Here is a 16,611-nt window from a genome sequence, read left to right as displayed (position 1 = left end):
GTGAAATGAGTTTTATATCACGGAAAAAAAGTGTGAAATAAACTTAAGGATCTATTGTAAAAAAAAAAAAAAAAAAAAAAAAAAAAAAAAAAACGATATTAATTGAAGCTGAGAAGTGTACTTGTTATTACATTTGAATGAGTGAGTGAGTGAGAGAGAAAGAGTGTGAAAGAACATCGCGTGGATGCGAACTTGAAGAGAGAACGAGCGATTGGAAACAAATGAGTTGAAACGAAAATGTACCACTGCGATGATCAATTGTATCAGTTAATAAAATGCTATGATCATCCAATTCTCGTTAACTGAACTTTGTTTTTTTTTTTAGTAATAATTTTTCTTTATATATCGAATATATATATATACACAACACACACACACACACACACACACACACACGTACACAAACTTTACCGAACACAAACTGTAACAAAAATAATTGAATAAAATGAATGAACACAATAACGAAAACCAAGTAAAATATATTTTCTAACTAGTCGATGTTTTTGAAACTTGATCGTATCGAGATTCACAATGTAATTTCATTCGGTCGGTGGACACAAATTATTTCTTGTGCAATTTCTATGATAAAAAAAAAATATTTAAAAAGTATTAAAATTAAATATTTATATGTATAAAATATTAAATTAGCGGTTAAGATCGTACAGTAACTTTTGGGTGTCGCTTTTTTTTAAGCGAAAATCTTCATGCGATACACATTGCATCGTTTTTATGTCAGTTGTTAAATTATATTGTTTATTCACAGAATAATATTATAAAAATATAAAGAAGCATTTTAAAGAGAATCCTTGAAAGATGAGAAAGAAATATTTTTGTTACAGTAACTTAAAACTAACATACTTTGTACATTTCGCGATTTCACCTAATTTTTATATCGGCGTCTTCATGAGACTTTTTTGCTGCTGCGTCAATTGCGTGATGTCGACCACTTTCGGCATTTGACCCTGAACGAGTTCCAACTTCAAGAACGCGTCTAAATTCTCGATTTGATGTTGCGCCTTGCGTAAGTTCTGAAAGAGAATTTACAGATTTGAAAAAAAAAAAAAAAAAAACGAGAGATTTAACTTTAGAGAGACATCGATTGTTATCACGAATTTATTCGACTCACCTGTCGCAATTCGTCGCGTATCTGAGGATTTGATTTTGCGAGTTTCTTCTTTTGCGAAAATTCTTGCACCGTAAATCCGAGAAATTTTTCCAGAATCTAGAGGAAACCCAACAATCTTATTTATAAACAAAATTAAAAACAATACGATTCAAGCGAGATTAGATGTTTTAACGATCTTAAGAAAGATTTGTGTATTCTCGCATAGTTTTTACCTCGGAATCAAAACAGACTTCCACACTGGAAGTACTGTCCGCGATCAGTGCCGTTACCGTCCAGCATTTACCCTGTTTCGATAACGTCGAATGTTTTTTCACTTGACCTCTCACTGTCCTGTACATTTTTCCTGTGATAGGTTCTTGCAACACGTCGCTCAAGTTGTCACAAATTTTTTTTTGCAATTGGGGCGTACTCGGTTTAAATAACGTTTGTCCAACTGTTCCTGAAGAAGTTCCCTTTACGAAAAATAAGGAATTGAATAAATAAAAAATTACATACAGTGGACCTTAATATCACAAACAAAAAAACAGATCTGTTTAATTAAAAAATATGATACCGTAAGATGTTTGTTTTGAGTAGTCGACATGTTCCTAGAGATTTGTTTCTTAACTGCCACCGGAGTATCGTGATTCATCGATCTCTTAGGCACTGACATTGGCTTAGGCATCGGTAGCTTAAAGCATGTTTCAATTTTATCCTTCGATGAGTTTCCACTTTGTTGTCTAAAATATGACGGCGACAAGTAAATACGCACGAACACAAAGCGAAAGCGTTATGAGATGTAAGAATGAACAAAACCTTCGCGGCTCTTCTGATGCTGTAATTTCGCAATCGTCAAAGTCAAAATCGTCGTCAGGAAATTCCGAAGCGGCTTTATTTGCAACGGGATTTGGAAGAGGCGTTCGTTGGTTGCGAAAATCGCGCGCGGAAGTTGATTCGACTATAATTATGTCATCGTTCGTGTCACATATTTCGGTTTCTCTTCGTGCCGGTACGGAATTCGTAGAAGGATCATTGGGCCTAAATAAGCGGATGAGCGAAAGACAAGTACAATAAGAGTGAATTAAGAAACTGATTTATGTTTTTTAACCCGTAATACCAACCAATCCTCTAACGGTTCGAAATCTATATCTTCCAAGAGTTCTTCCATAGGCTCTCTCGCTTCTTCCGCGGGTGGCTCAGGTGGTCTCTGATCGCGTGTACTTGTGCCGCCAACAATAGTTTTATTTTCCTGACTCAGACGCTCAATCACCGTAACCGCTTCCAAGTCGACGGTGTTCTCGAAATCATCATCAAAGAAATGTTCCCCACTAGACTCTTGCGTTACACTTTGAGCATTGCGAGCATTCGGAATTCTAAGCGGTCCATTGTCGTTATAAGGATCAGGATTTTCCGCTTCTCCTCTAAACAACAAAATAAAAATTACAAATTACAAGAACTGTCGAAATGTAAAAATTATAATATACATTTAAAAACAGAATAATTTGAGCTTTACAGGGCTCTAGCCAAGACGTTCTCCAACGCATTCAGTTTCAACAAGGGTTCCACCTCTCCGCCAACTTCTTTGTATTTGCCATTTTCCAAAAGAATAACGCCACGTCTACAACTGACCGGACCGATAATCATTATCTTATAGCCAGGAAGCAGTGTGCTCTGTGTGCAAACCAGCTCATAGAACGTCGTTGTTTTACTTCTTTGGTAACTTCAATGAAAAAAATCAAAATACAGAAAACATCTTACGGTCATTTGTTCAAGTGGCTTGTATTCTATTGCCGTGACATCCTGCACTCCATCGGTGAGACAGAATTGCATCATTCTTCTGGCTTTGGGCTCGTACTCCATGGTCTTCTCTTTCTCCGTCACCTCTATGTTTTCACTGTTCACTTTGCGGATCTCGCACAGCTGCTTGTACTTGGAACTTGCTATATCGTACATCTTGTCTACCTATGCTCACACCGGATGATCTTCACATGTACAATATCTGAATCATCAAAGTGAAAGGTACACGTTGCCACAGCGAAATATTAAAATTTCTCAATGCTCACCTGAAGAATATAAGTACCGGTCAATATGGTGTGAACCTGCTGAGCTAGGTTCTTCGGCAAACAGCCGTTCTCGTTGCTGATCTCCCGCAGATCGCTCAATTGCCACTGGCCTTCCACAAATTCAAAGATATGTCTGTCCGTCATCTACAAAATAACACAAGCACACAAGCAAGAGAGTTCAGAATCAAGACTTGGTTGATTATTTGTGAAAATAAAATTTCAAGTATGGTAAAGTGACGTACAGTTTTCTTAAGTTATCTCTTTTATAACAAATGATCGATGATTAAAACAATTATGTAAAAATAATAAAAAGTAGAAATAAATCGCGACGTACTTCGTGGGCGGCTTTACCACCGATAAAAAATTCCACACAGTCTCTCAGCCACGCGTCGTTCATCACGTAACGCTTCGCATTGAGTTGGCTTTTTATACGCCTCAGCAAATTCGCATTCATGTTTGGATTTAAGCGTTTTTCTTCTCTTCGTTCGCAGGTTTATGTCACTCGAGAGTGCTCGAGATAAGTGTGTGTGTGTGTGCGTGTGTGTGCGAGACACCTTGTTTAAAATTGAAAATCGAATTTTCTCCGATTCAATATTAATTTCGATACGCGATGTAGTTATGTATATATTTCATTGAGTAGAATACAGAGAGGATTTAATAATGCAAAAACATCTCTCGGCGTAAAACACGGAGTGACGAACTATATATTGCATTTTTTAAAAGCAGAAAACTATCGTACCGCTGAAACGTGTGTACGCGTGTACACCCTGTTCCAAAACTCGCTGCTAGTTTCTCTTCGATCGCGGGCGCGGTGTAGGATACGGTAGATTCGCTCCTTGTCGGCATCTTTGATCTGAAGTTGTGTGTGTGGTTGGTTTCTATTCTCCTCTATAAATATCTCTATCGTAGATATGAAAGTTATTGCCAATTCATAGGCAATAAGCGCAGAGCGATGTTTCAACTGTTGAACGCGGCCAATCCATTTCATGGATTTTGAACGCCGATCTGTGATTGGTTGATTTATTTAACGCTCAAGTTCTTCCGCGCGTGTTCTTGACTTAAGAGACCGGATCTACAAAATTGTGTGATCGCAACACACAAAATTTCCACATAAAAACCGTCCGATACGATCGGCCGCTTCCGGAGATTTCGCGGTTGCTTGTGGTTTGCGCATCGCGTGTTTGCGCAAAATTTGACTGAAATCGTAAAGAAAGTTTGAATATTTAATTGCCGGCAATAAACGGACGCGCTGGTCCACACCTGCGGCGCGTGCGAACTATGTACGCGCGCATGCGCGCGATCATGCGCGGCGTGCGATTGGTGTGGTCGCGGTGCCGTGCGCGCCGCCGCCATTTGCAATCCGCTCGCAAGGGGCCAGCGCACGGCAGGCACGGCGCACACGCGGTCGCCGTTAAACACGCCGTAAAGCCGTCCGTCACAAAACCTGTTCGCGCGATTGAGATCCTTCGCGATGCTCTTTGCTGGCCCTGCCCCGTCAACCGTTTGCTCGCCGCGGTTGAACGCTTGCGTGTAGGTGAGTGCCGCAGTAGTGTGAGGCGGTTCCGATGACGGCTGCGCGCGCGTACGCGTGTACGCGTACGTGCGTGCGTGCGTGCGTAGCGTGAAAAATATATATATATATATATATATACTACACACCGCCGCCGTACGCGCTTACGCGTGTACGCGTGTGTACGTACATTGCGTGCTTGTGTTGTGTGCGCGTAAGAGTGCTTGAATCATTGCCCTCTCTCTGTTCCTCCCTGCTCTTTATTTCGCTTTTTCCGTATGTTGTGTGTGCACGAATGTGTGTGTGTGTGTATGTCTCTCACACAAACGTAACCTAACCTAACCTAACCTTTTCGTTATCGCTGGAGCGCTCTCAGCGGATCGGCGTGCGCGATGATGGGTTACCTCTAGCCGTTATTAAACGAGGGTCCAGCGTCAGCGCGCCTTGTTTGGGATAATCCACTTCGCTGCTACACCGCGTGCTACAACACCAATAAATTAGAGCATCGCAAGAAGCCGTGTTCTTGTTTTCCTCCTCTCTTCGTCTGCGTTCACACATCTACGTTATTAGAGCCATGGCCTCCTCTAACCGCGGCATCCAGATCGGTTCCGGCTGGTTCCAGACCAAAATTAATCTCAGGCCGCAACACCGGGGTGTTCACTTAGTCACCGAGGAGATTCTCAGGCAGGTCCCTGAGCTCTGCCAATTTTCTATCGGTCTCTGCCATATTCAAAGTAAGTTTCGCCTCGGTTTCACCTGCTTAACCTAAATACCTCTTGTTCGGAAATAAAAAGTGCCAAAAAGATTTCACAAAAATTTGACCAGAGGCACGTTGAATACCTAACGAATCCCGTAATCAGGAATACACTTTATGTGTCAACTTATTGAAATTGGTAGTGATTTTGAATGAACAAAATAAATTTTGCACCGAATGGATTATGTGCAGTAGTGCAGTTCTAAATATAGTTCCAAGTGATAAAAAATGTATGTTTAGACACAATGCAATATTTCAGTGTATTCTGTGTTTCAAATATGTTTAAAATGTATGAAACTGAATGTTTTAAAAACCAAGTGAACGTTATTTGAAAGTTTTGTTTAGATTAATATTAATTTAAAAATAAATTAAATTAATTGCGCTTATATTCACATGTAATCTTGTATTTGTGAATTTGATCAATTTAGATAAAAATATTTCTCAATTGTTAATAATCAGTTTGATGAGATCAAATAAATTTGGTGACTGTGTATTCACACATTTGCTTCACAAATAGTTTGACAAAGATAGATCAGTGTTAATCACTGTTTTTTTTTACACTTATTGCCAAGAGATGTGTACTTTCTTATTACGTATTAAATATCACATATATGTAAATATGTACATATAATACATGTATTTATATATAAGAGAAGTAAATAAGAGAAATCTTGTTTGTGGTGGAACAGTAAATGCTAGATTACTTCTTTTCTATAGTTCTCCATACCTCAGCTAGTTTAGCGTTAAATGAGAGCTGGGATCCAGATGTAAGAGATGATATGGAAATGATGCTTAACAAAATAGTTCCTGAGGGTTTAGATTACAGACATAGCTGTGAAGGGCCTGACGACATGGTAAGTTAAGAAAGCTTTTGTAGTTTATTTTCTTAATCGAAAACCTTTTATTCCGGTTTGTAAGAAAGTAATGTCCGTGTAATGCGATGTATATAACGTTTTAATTATCAATTTTTCTTTATGTAAGTTTATACTAATTTATTTATTTTTTTTTCATTGTTTTACAGCCAGCGCACGTAAAGGCTTGTTTCTTGGGTTCTTCGTTAAGTATCCCAATAACTGATGGTAAATTGGCACTGGGCACGTGGCAGGGTATCTGGTTAGGCGAACACCGCGACCACGCTGGCAGCCGTAAGCTGGTGGTAACATTGACTGGTGTTTTAAGGGACTCCGCACGCAGCCCTCTTAGCCCGGTCAGTCCCATCGCCTCTACTAGCAGCTAGGACCACTCGCACCCCCGAAGGCGTGGCAAACGTCAGCCGCGCGCGTCCATCTCGAGTGACTCAAGCTAGCAGCCGCTTCAAGCTCTAGTCAAGTTCTCTAAGAGTACAATCCATTGAAAAAAAAGTGAGTCGGATATCTCACGGACTTATCCAATGCCCAGAGAGAGAAAGAGAGCGAGAGAAAGAGAGAGAGAGGGAGAGAGTGAAAGAGAAAAAGAAAGAAAGAAAGAGAGAGCCACCACCATTAGCGATCAACCGAGTCCTTGGCGTTCTCCGCGTCAACTATTAAACGGACAAACCGGGATCGCGCACTGTTCAAGACTTCTGTGCGTGCGTGTATGTGCTTCAAAGTTTTGTTCATGTCTCTGATGTCATTCAGCAAGAGTATATATATATATATATATACACACATACACACATATATATGTAACAAAGCTATTGAGATTGTTGAAAGTTCCTCAGAAAAGGGTAATTTGTGAGACGACAAAAGTTTTTTGAGCTTTCTTCTTGCCGAGTCTTTTATGCTCGCAAAACCCGCGAGGAATTTACAGTTTTTAAAAGGGCTGATATAATTTCTCCTTCACAGCCCGGGAATTCAAATTCTAAAGAAATTTTTACTCACTCAAACCGGTCGCACGAAGAAGGATGATCTATTTAAAAAAAAAAAAAAGAAAAAAAAAGGAAAAAAAACAAAATCTCGAATTTGAAGCCGCGAAATAAAAAATATCTAAGACTGAGAAAGTGTTATTGACACATCCGTGTCAGTTCGGAGAGAATTCTAAAGTCCAGGAACGTGGTGCAAGTTTCCAAAGTTTTTGGACATTCAATTTCTTACAAAGACGCCGGAACTTTGCAACAACTCAAAATGCTTCATTCTCATTTCTTCATTCCTGATTTTTTTTTTAACGCGTTGACCACACGGAATATCCGATACAATAATAATGTTAATGATACTAATATTAATAACGATAATGGGTAAAACGAAGGAAATACAAAAAAAAGGGAGACGAAGAAATAAGAGAAGTGAAGAAAAAAACTGCCATGCGCGTCTCATTTAAAAAAACAAACTGTGAAATAAACGCGAGCATTCCAGCGCTCTTCCGCCTCGCTCTTAAAGAGGGAAGTAAGCGAAAAAAAAATGTGAGGAATCTACTCAAATAAAAAACAAAAAAACAAAAAAATTCAAAAAAAAGAAAAAACAAAAACACGAAAGATGGAGTTCAGAGGGGAGTATGAATCTGTGCACACATTCCGAGATAACGCGTCCAAAAACTCCGAATTTACATAGCTTTATTTAGGTGATCCTTTTGTATAATCCAAGATATAACAAGAATTATATATACGAACAGCTATATATATGCAGGGACTCACATCCTTTTTTTACACTCTGCTGTCTTTGGGCTTGTCTCACAATGGGAGATATATAAAAAGAATGGGTGAATAGGAGAAAAAAGAAAACAGAAACACACAATGAGGATAATAAGAATGAAAGAGCGTAAATGTGATGTGATTTACGAACTCTTTCTGATTTGCCGTTGAGAAAAGAAGATTTATGAGATTAGGAGCTGAATCAATTGCTGGCGGGGGGAAAAAAAAAAAATATGGCGTTTCCATCGCATTTGGGGGTGTGTATATGTATATAAGAGAAAGTCCGACGATGATACTGTTGTACACGTTTCCGCTAGAGTTATAAATGTTATATCACCACAGATACCTATCGCGATTACATCCTATTATAATATAGTGTGCGTGTACAGAGCGTTGGAAAATTCGAGTTCAATTCCACTATTTAGTTTTTCAAGAACTTTGCTAAAATAATATTTTTGCACTCGAATTTTGCGACATTCTACAATAATTGTGTGAAAAAACAAAACCAAAAAAAAAAAAACAAGGTTATATCATACATCCGCGGAGTCGATAGCGAGACTCGACGAGATTTGTAATTTATTTTTATTCATTTTTTTTTCTTGATTGTTCGTGTCATAAGTGAAATATTATTTTATTCGAGAAGACAACAGATTAGGGGGAAGTATTAATTAATACTTCTTTCAATATTGAAATATTGCCGTGAATTTTAAAGTTGTTACGCGTTTTTTTTATAAATATTAAATTTATTTAAAAAAAAATCGAGAAAAAATGTTTTCGATTAAACGCGGTTTTCTCATCGAGAGAGATTGTCCGAGTTATCTTAGGTTTTACTTTGGTTTAGTTATATATTTATTTAAAGTGACAAAGAGTTCGAAAATAATCTTTCTCATCAAAATTCCAGAGGAGGTAAATTTAAGTGGCTAGATCTGCCGCGCTTGCTATTTTTTATAGCTTGAAGTTTTACTTTTTATCTTCAAGAAAAATCACATATTATAAACGAAGTCTATTCACAAGCTATCAATTCTTGCTTTCTAAAAGGTCACTATTTTCAGAGAGAAGGGTGGTTCAATAGATCTAACACTGCGATAAATTGTAATGTTGGATCGTCGCGAAGATATAATAATAACAATATTCCACTTTCGAAACGCTCTTTGTGAAAAAACAAAAAACAAAAAAAAAACAAAAAAAAAAAAAACTATCAACTTGTAAGAAATCTTTAAAATGTGATATAAATTCCAATTACTTTTTAATAATCTTCACACGGCTTCGCTTCTACCGGAAGTAAAGTAAATACGCGTTTTTCCTTTTGTTTCAAAACGGTCATTGGAGAAAGAAAATATTAAGGTATAAGTCTTTACGACGAATCAACAACAAGTGGTATTTATATACAACATTATAAATGGAAGCTTATATTGCCACCGCAATAATGTCGAAACGAGCAAGCAAGCAGTCAGATAGACGAGAGAACGTGGGAGAGAACAGAGAGAGAGACAGAACAGGTGTTGTTGTTTAGTCGTTAATCTCTTCATCGTACATAGGCGTGCAAAAAAAAAAAAAAAAAATAAATAAATAAATAAAAGATGCGTCATCGTCCATTACGTGATTAAATGGACCTATGCTTTCATGTAAAGTATGTCTCTATCTATACAGTTCACATAGCTTTAAAAAAAAAAAAAAAGAAAAAACATTATCGGAGCTCAAAGTATAATGTAATGTAATATAATGGTACACTGTCGAAGTTATCGTACGTGTCGTCCCTATTCGTAAAAAAAAAAAAAAGAAAAACGGAGCATATTTAGGAGACGTGGAGGAGACTCCGGTACAATGCACAAAAAAACAAAACAAAACAAAAAAAAAAGTAAACTAAACGCTCTTTGAGCCTCTCCACAGCTCCTATTGTGTCCATCACGAACACGACTTTAAGGTCAACAGCCAACCACACACAGTTCGTGCTTTAAGGCGAGGCGGTTAGCATTTTAATCTGTACACACGCATAAATAATTATTGTAAATAATAACGGATTGCTGAACTTCAGACGAGGCTGCGTTCTCGGAAAATTTTTAGACGGTATGTTACATATGTATATTCAGCGTGAGATCTATCGGAGCCCCACGGGACCCTCCGCGCGGGTTATCCTCAAGAATTTACAAAATCTCTTTTCGAACTCGCAACACAAACCACACGTAACTCTCGTGAATCTCTTAATTCTTTTTTGCCGTTTCAGAAGATCGTTTTTCAAAGATAATTCGCGATTGTTTCGCAAAAAACAAAAGTTATCTTTTTATTTATTATCTTGACATTGCTAAGATAATTTTCATCGGCAAATTTGTCGAGTTTCGAATTTACATGTTTTTTTTTTTTTTTTATGTGTAATATCTTTATTCTTTCGTTTCTCAAAAAATTTTAAATTTTTTGTGAATTTCGTTTTTGTGAAAAATTATCGCTTTTACTACTACTTGCGTAGAACATATCTTTGCAAATCGATTTTATTCCTCGGAATCTTGAGTGCTCTTACAAATTTCTATCTTCGGAGATCGGGCTCCTTTTAAATGCATTGTAAAACAATTAAGAGTCACGATTACTTGTTGTATTTGCCAAAAAAAAAAAAAAAAATTAACTCTAAAACAAAAAAAAATTCATTTCCAAGCGTAAGCTTTTTCCCGCTTACGCGCAGCGAACGCGGATCTAATTATTGCAACGCATGCAGGCTCCGTCAGTCCCTCTTTGCACTCTTGCGTAAGTAAAAATATTTTCTACCATTTAGAAATAAAGAACTGTTACAACACAAACGTGGCACATTAATGTACATGTGATGAACCAATTAATGAATACCTTGGATTATTATATATAAGAATTTTATACATATGTATTTCTTTTTTTTTGTTTTAATCAAGGTGGGCAAGTGAAAAAATGTAAGTATATATATAAGAAGATTCAATGGCAATATATATAATATTGCAATCGTCTCCCGATTGTTATAATGATGATGATAATGCTGGTGGCAGTGCTGGGATGTTACTTCATTTTCTGAGAATGAAGATGGGCTACCTTCCTCGCTGACTGAGATTAGTCTGAGCCAGTCGTTTGATCTGAGAGATTCAGATATGGCTTATTTTACAGGCACAACTAAAACAAACAGTTCATGCCGTGATAGAAAAAAAAAGTTACCAGGGCGGTGTCATCAGTTTTGGATTCGCAATTCCGAATTTTCTGCCGAACTCCCGCGGGAAGATGAAAAATCAAGAGTGTGATTTCTTTGCTTATCAAACTTTTATATTATCTCAATGAGAACAAATGCGGATTAATCGGGAGACTTTTCGAAGACTTCAAGAGGTCAGTTGGAAGGTACGTTGAAGATATGACTCATGAGGTCCGGCGGAAGCTTACCATCTGGTTTTCTGGTCTCGGGTTCGTTCGGATCCTTCCAGTCCTTCGGGAGCGGATGAGGACCCGGGTGAGTTAAATCCGACGTCTTCTCCTGAACTACTTTAAAAGAAGCTTTAATATTATCCAACGCGTTTCCTAAACCTGTTTTGATCTGATTGAATTCCTGTGTCACCAGGGACAGGCGGCCGAGAAGGTAATTCAAGTTCTCGTCCACTTCTGTCATGCGTTTTGTTATCTCGCCAACCTGTAAATATTTGCCAAGTATTTTGAGAAATTTTCAAGTGAATTTTCGACGTTTCATTGTTTTGATATAGTTAGTGCGCTTATCGCCACCTTGCTTTCCATGCCACCCATCGTGGACGTCGTGCCGTTAACGTAGGCTTCGTTCTGTTGGTGCAGTTTGTCCAGAGCACGAGCGCTCTCCGTCATCTGCTGGTACATCACGTTAATTTGTCGCCAGACCTGCAACGAGAGCGATAACGACGAGGTCTCCGAGGCGATGCGCGTTAAGCGAGCAACAGGTTTTTACCTTGTTCATTTCCTGTTCCATCTTACTGGTAAGATTCGCCAGAGCGCCGTTCTGATTGTCCATAATGTCGTTCGAAATCCCATCGAATCTCTGGCTAAGAGTGCTGTTGATGTTGATACCCTGAGATTTCACTAGGTCGCCAACTTCCAACAGGATCTGATGCACGCCGTATTCCACTCTCTTCTTCGTGTCTAGCACGTGATCGGCCATGGAAACCATCACCGATTGACCTTTTTCCAAGTTTTGCAGTTCTTGGTTTACGCGTTCCGCGTTGTTTGCCAGATCCATCCTGCAGTGTTGAATATTCATTCACATATTGTGTGACATCATTGTTTTTTTCCTTTCACGCGTTAACTAGGTGTTTTTAATATTTGTTTAGAACTCACCGTAATGCCGTAATCGAGTCCTTTGTTTCGTCTTTACCTTCTGTTATTTTATCCTCGGTATTGCCAGCGCTTCGTGCGATAGCGTCCTTCAGTTCGTGTTTAGCTTCTTGCAGCACAGTCTGCGTCTCGTTGTGTAGCGTCTGCACCTCGCTCATCCTGTGTCGTGAGATTTATTATAAATTTTAAAACGTATTGAATATTTTCTCACGTGTTCTCGTCGAGAATATCAAAACTCGAAATTGCGAACATAGACGTTTGAATTCAAATGTCACCTGGGTAATTCTTGTATTCTTTCAGATGTGTTTTCCAGCAGCTCCTGCACTCGTATCAACGTTTTAGCTTGTTCGTCAAAGGAACTCGTATCCACTTGTCGCTCCGACGGAATATTCTGCTTTATTTTCTCCAAGGAAATCTCGATGTCCCCAATTCTGGCAATCGCGTCTTGCATCTGCAATCCGTGAAGAAAGATGAATCATTTCGTTAATGCATTGAACATACATACGCGCAAGAAAGATTATATCATTCCTTTTCACAGATATAAATCACCTCTGAGAAGATGGTATATGTTTTCTCCATCAGCCTGGTCGATTCTTTGTCTATCCTTGCCATGTTATTATTCAGATTCTCTTTAAGTCGCGCAAGCTCTTCCACCAAGTTGGTCTCGGTGTCGTTCAATTTGCCGAGAACGTTGGCGAGGCCGTTGTCCAGCGCGGAAGTGGTGTCCGGACGGCTGTTCATCTCCGCCACCTTGTTCTCGACGTCCGCGAACCAGCTCTCCAGGCGGCTCTCCAGATCCTCCAGACTGTCCGCGGTCTTTTGCATTTGTATGCGCTCTCTCTCGTCTTTCTGCGAGACGAAATAAATCAACATTCACATAGAAGAACTTCGCTTTCGCTTAGTGTCCTACTCAATTAAGAAAACGGGAGCGATCACCTGCGTGATTAGATGCTCTATCCCCGCGATTCTCTCGTCCATCTTGGTCAGCTGCACCTTCAGAAGATCCACGGTGGACACGCGCTTCGTCAGGATAGTTATAGTCTTCTTCAGCTGATCGCCCAGCTGCCGTTCCCTCGCTTCGTGTCTCTCCAATTTCTCGGTGTTTTCGCGCATCATGTGCACCAAACTCAGCATCGCATCTTTAATGTCTTCGTGACTGCAAAGATTGATATAAATATTGTTTGCGAGAACACTTGTAATTTTTACTGAAATCTTGATCTTGTTCGAAGAGAGAAGAGAACGAGAGCGCACGATCGCGTACTATCAAATAATGGATTTTACATACCTGATTTCCCTAGTGTAACCGATCTCAAGACAGAAGCAATACAAAAACGTCAAGAGAAGTGGCAGCCTCATTGTTGTTTCTCTTGTCAAGAGTTGTTCGCAAGACACAGCGATGTCCGTACACACTCCCGTCACTCAGTACTATTTGAAATTTGCTCGCGTTATTACGTTTCGACGAATTTCATTTAATGTTGAACGCTGATAACATATATAAAAATGCAAATTACAAACAAATAAAGTAAGAAGAAGTCAGTTTATTTTCGCGCTACTTGGTAATGAAGAAAAAATGTTACTCTACTTCTATAAACTAAAAAGCTTCTCTCTTTTTCCCTGTGTGTCTAATTGAATGCGATCGAGATAAGAAATGCGCAGGTCACTCACGATGACCCCGGGTACAGAGAAATCATCACTCATAATAATATATTATACTCGAAACGAAAATCGGCAAAGTATATATACGGTGTTCAATTTTTTGTTTCTTATCACACAATTATATTTATGCTCTCGTTCATTTTTATTTTAATCAACTTCGGTTAATTATTCTTGCGGTCAATATAAACAACATATGTCTTACCTAGGTTTTTAGATACACGTTTGATTTATGCGATACACGTCATAAAAAGATGTGCATTGTTTCAATACGGAAACAATTTAAGAATTATTTTAATTTTTTTTTTAATAAAAATTAACTTCTACACACGCACACATATTTCACTCTAAACTTTCGAATATTTATATATACGTCGGGGTTTTTCCGTTTGAATACGTCGGCTCGCGCGAGAGAAAAATAATACAGAGATTTCTTTCACACGAACCCCGCTCACTTCTTTTTCATCATTTCTTAGACTCGCGATGCAGCACAGAATCCTTCTTTGGTACATGACGGAGGGATGAAATGTGTGTGTGGGACTATTTATAGCCATACACAGATGAGCATTCCCTCAAGAAACCATATGGTCTATTATAGCCATCAAGCCATGTGTTTCAAGTACAACAAATTTGTTTTGCTCTTTACATAAGTGCACCAGCAAACGCGAATCAAGTTGGTCGAGAATCGATTTATTTTCTCGTAGCCTTCAGAAAAAATCGAATTTTCATCTCGATCTGTTTCTATTGATATCATTTTATTGTTGAGAAATACGGAAAAAATTTTTGTTACATTTACAAAAGAACGCTAAAGAATACACGTGTATTTACAAGTATTAGCAATAATTTGCTTTCTTGTTGTCACTTTGTGGTTTAAGAATTTTACACATCAACAAACAATGCAAAAGAAATTTATTAATATTAGAAAATTTTTCCCGACAAAAAAGTAATTAATATTTCGAAAAAATTTGCAAGCGTTCTTCTCACAAACCCAAAAATTTTATAAATTATGTATTTATATTTCTTTTCACAATAATAATATATTTTCAATTCACAACAAATCTTTTTACACATAAAAAGTACATACTTCGCGGGAAAAAATACTTCCCAGGAAAAAATGGATTAGATTTGATTTAAATCTAACGAGATAAAAAAATGAAAAAAAAAAGATCTAATTAGATCTAAATTAAATCTAAATAGATATAAAGTAAATCTATGCAGATGTGAACAGATTTGAGGTGATCTGAGTAAATATAAGGATAAATAAGGTGTGAATTTTATAGAAATCTAATTAGAGAGATATCTCTCTTGTATCTATTTAGATCTACTATGTATATTTAATTTATATGTAATTAGATTTCTTCCATTTTTTTTATCTCGTTAGATATAAATTAGATCTGATCTATCATTTCCCGGGATTTAAAAACCTGTTGCGTGCGTTACTCGTCTCGCGATTTTTTTTTATGCTTCAATGAGTGTTGACATCGACAAAATCGTACGTTACGATGTACATATTATCTTAAAAAAAAAAAACTAGCTGATAACGGAGACTATGAAATATGATTATAGTCGATATTTTTAAATGGTTTAAAATCGATCGAAGAACGAAACGAACAAATTGTCGAGCAATTGCGAAATATGAAAACGAGCAAGTATACTATACGCATTCCGATTATGTATTTTGTTTTTTTTTTAACGTGCACAAAACGAAGAGGAGGAATACTATCGGGACAAAAAAAAACAAATACGAATAAAAAAGTGGCAATAAAGACGCGGAAGAATCTCGGACGCGCGAGACAAAACACGAATAGAGTTATATTGAATAGTAATGAAAAGTTGGCTCGCGCTTTTTGTTTTTTTTGTTTTTTTTTTTTTTCGTCCGCACCGTGTGAGAGACGCATAGAGGAAAGGAACGAACGCGTATTACGGCAGTCCGAGTTCGTGTTGTCCACATATCGATATCGATCGATCGTTATTTCAGCGCGAGGAGCGCATTCGAGATAAACCGATTGGGTTTTGTTTTTTTTTCTTTTACTCACTTCGGTGTGCCTGTGTCCTCACGAAAAAAAAAACGCGCGACAAGAGCGCAATCGACTGATTTCCGCCACGACCAACGGAGAACTGCAGAGAGAACTGATCTCGCGCTCTCTGCCATTACAGAATTTTAAAAATCGTCCGGAAGCTGTGTGTAAGTGAGTTTCACATCTGTGCATACATGGTGTTGCACTGCGCATAATAGCACCATGGCCAATCAGAAATCCGTTTGTACTCCCGAGCGCGAGTTTCAACTCTTCTTACGATATCTTACGTGTACATACAAAAAAAAGGATCATATACATTCCAATTGTTACGATCAATATATGAACAAAAATACAATTAAATCTCCTTGTTGTTACTACTGTACAATGCCGTAAAATTCAAACCAATAAATTTAACATATTAATCACTGAAAGTTAAATGTTTATTAAAGTATAATATAAACAAAATACAATTTATGTTAGAACGTTGTGCTTTGAACTAGATGTATTATATAATAATAATATATCACATATATAAAATCACACAGAGTATATATGTAACAAAACTATACACACTTTTATATTCTTGGATTTATTTTTCTCGCAT

The 16,611-nt window shown here is 37.8% G+C and overlaps 3 protein-coding genes across 12 annotated transcripts; 1 reads left to right on the top strand and 2 right to left on the bottom strand.

Moving 5' to 3' along the window:
* Positions 1–57: 57 nt before the first annotated feature.
* LOC109853277 (recQ-mediated genome instability protein 1-like) lies at positions 58–4,334 on the bottom strand. 6 transcript variants are annotated; one of them, XM_020425206.1, is made up of 11 exons: positions 3,908–3,923; positions 3,503–3,722; positions 3,169–3,312; positions 2,864–3,067; positions 2,619–2,776; positions 2,227–2,526; positions 1,922–2,143; positions 1,680–1,845; positions 1,339–1,578; positions 1,127–1,222; positions 58–1,028 (listed from the first exon to the last, which is right to left on the bottom strand). In XM_020425206.1, exons 2-11 carry the CDS (start codon positions 3,620–3,622, stop codon positions 888–890), a joined length of 1,791 nt encoding a protein of 596 aa, XP_020280795.1. In that variant the 5' UTR covers positions 3,623–3,722; positions 3,908–3,923; the 3' UTR covers positions 58–887. The 6 variants fall into 6 exon arrangements, with proteins under 6 accessions (XP_020280795.1, XP_020280793.1, XP_020280794.1 ...); XM_020425204.1 differs by lacking the exon at positions 3,503–3,722 and having other exon boundaries at positions 3,908–4,334; XM_020425205.1 differs by lacking the exon at positions 3,908–3,923 and having other exon boundaries at positions 3,503–3,896.
* Positions 4,335–4,550: 216 nt separating this feature from the next.
* On the top strand, positions 4,551–10,881 carry LOC109853186 (UPF0047 protein YjbQ). Its single transcript, XM_020425042.1, has 4 exons — positions 4,551–4,702; positions 5,046–5,412; positions 6,150–6,286; positions 6,454–10,881. Exons 2-4 carry the CDS (start codon positions 5,253–5,255, stop codon positions 6,667–6,669), a joined length of 513 nt encoding a protein of 170 aa, XP_020280631.1. The 5' UTR covers positions 4,551–4,702; positions 5,046–5,252; the 3' UTR covers positions 6,670–10,881.
* LOC109853183 (centromere-associated protein E) lies at positions 6,652–16,132 on the bottom strand. 5 transcript variants are annotated; one of them, XM_020425037.1, is made up of 10 exons: positions 16,026–16,132; positions 13,622–13,818; positions 13,273–13,492; positions 12,886–13,185; positions 12,612–12,787; positions 12,340–12,495; positions 11,954–12,242; positions 11,758–11,886; positions 11,425–11,668; positions 6,652–6,766 (listed from the first exon to the last, which is right to left on the bottom strand). In XM_020425037.1, exons 2-10 carry the CDS (start codon positions 13,690–13,692, stop codon positions 6,747–6,749), a joined length of 1,605 nt encoding a protein of 534 aa, XP_020280626.1. In that variant the 5' UTR covers positions 13,693–13,818; positions 16,026–16,132; the 3' UTR covers positions 6,652–6,746. The 5 variants fall into 5 exon arrangements, with proteins under 5 accessions (XP_020280626.1, XP_020280627.1, XP_020280623.1 ...); XM_020425038.1 differs by lacking the exon at positions 6,652–6,766 and adding an exon at positions 10,985–11,163; XM_020425034.1 differs by lacking the exon at positions 6,652–6,766 and having other exon boundaries at positions 11,289–11,668.
* Between the last annotated feature and the right edge of the window lie 479 nt (positions 16,133–16,611).

Source organism: Pseudomyrmex gracilis, unplaced genomic scaffold (genome assembly GCF_002006095.1).
Source record: "Pseudomyrmex gracilis isolate BER0280 unplaced genomic scaffold, ASM200609v1 scaffold_45, whole genome shotgun sequence".
NCBI lineage: Eukaryota > Metazoa > Arthropoda > Insecta > Hymenoptera > Formicidae > Pseudomyrmex > Pseudomyrmex gracilis.
The sequence above is the reverse complement of the archived record's forward strand: the minus strand, read 5'-3'. Positions and strand labels throughout refer to the sequence as shown.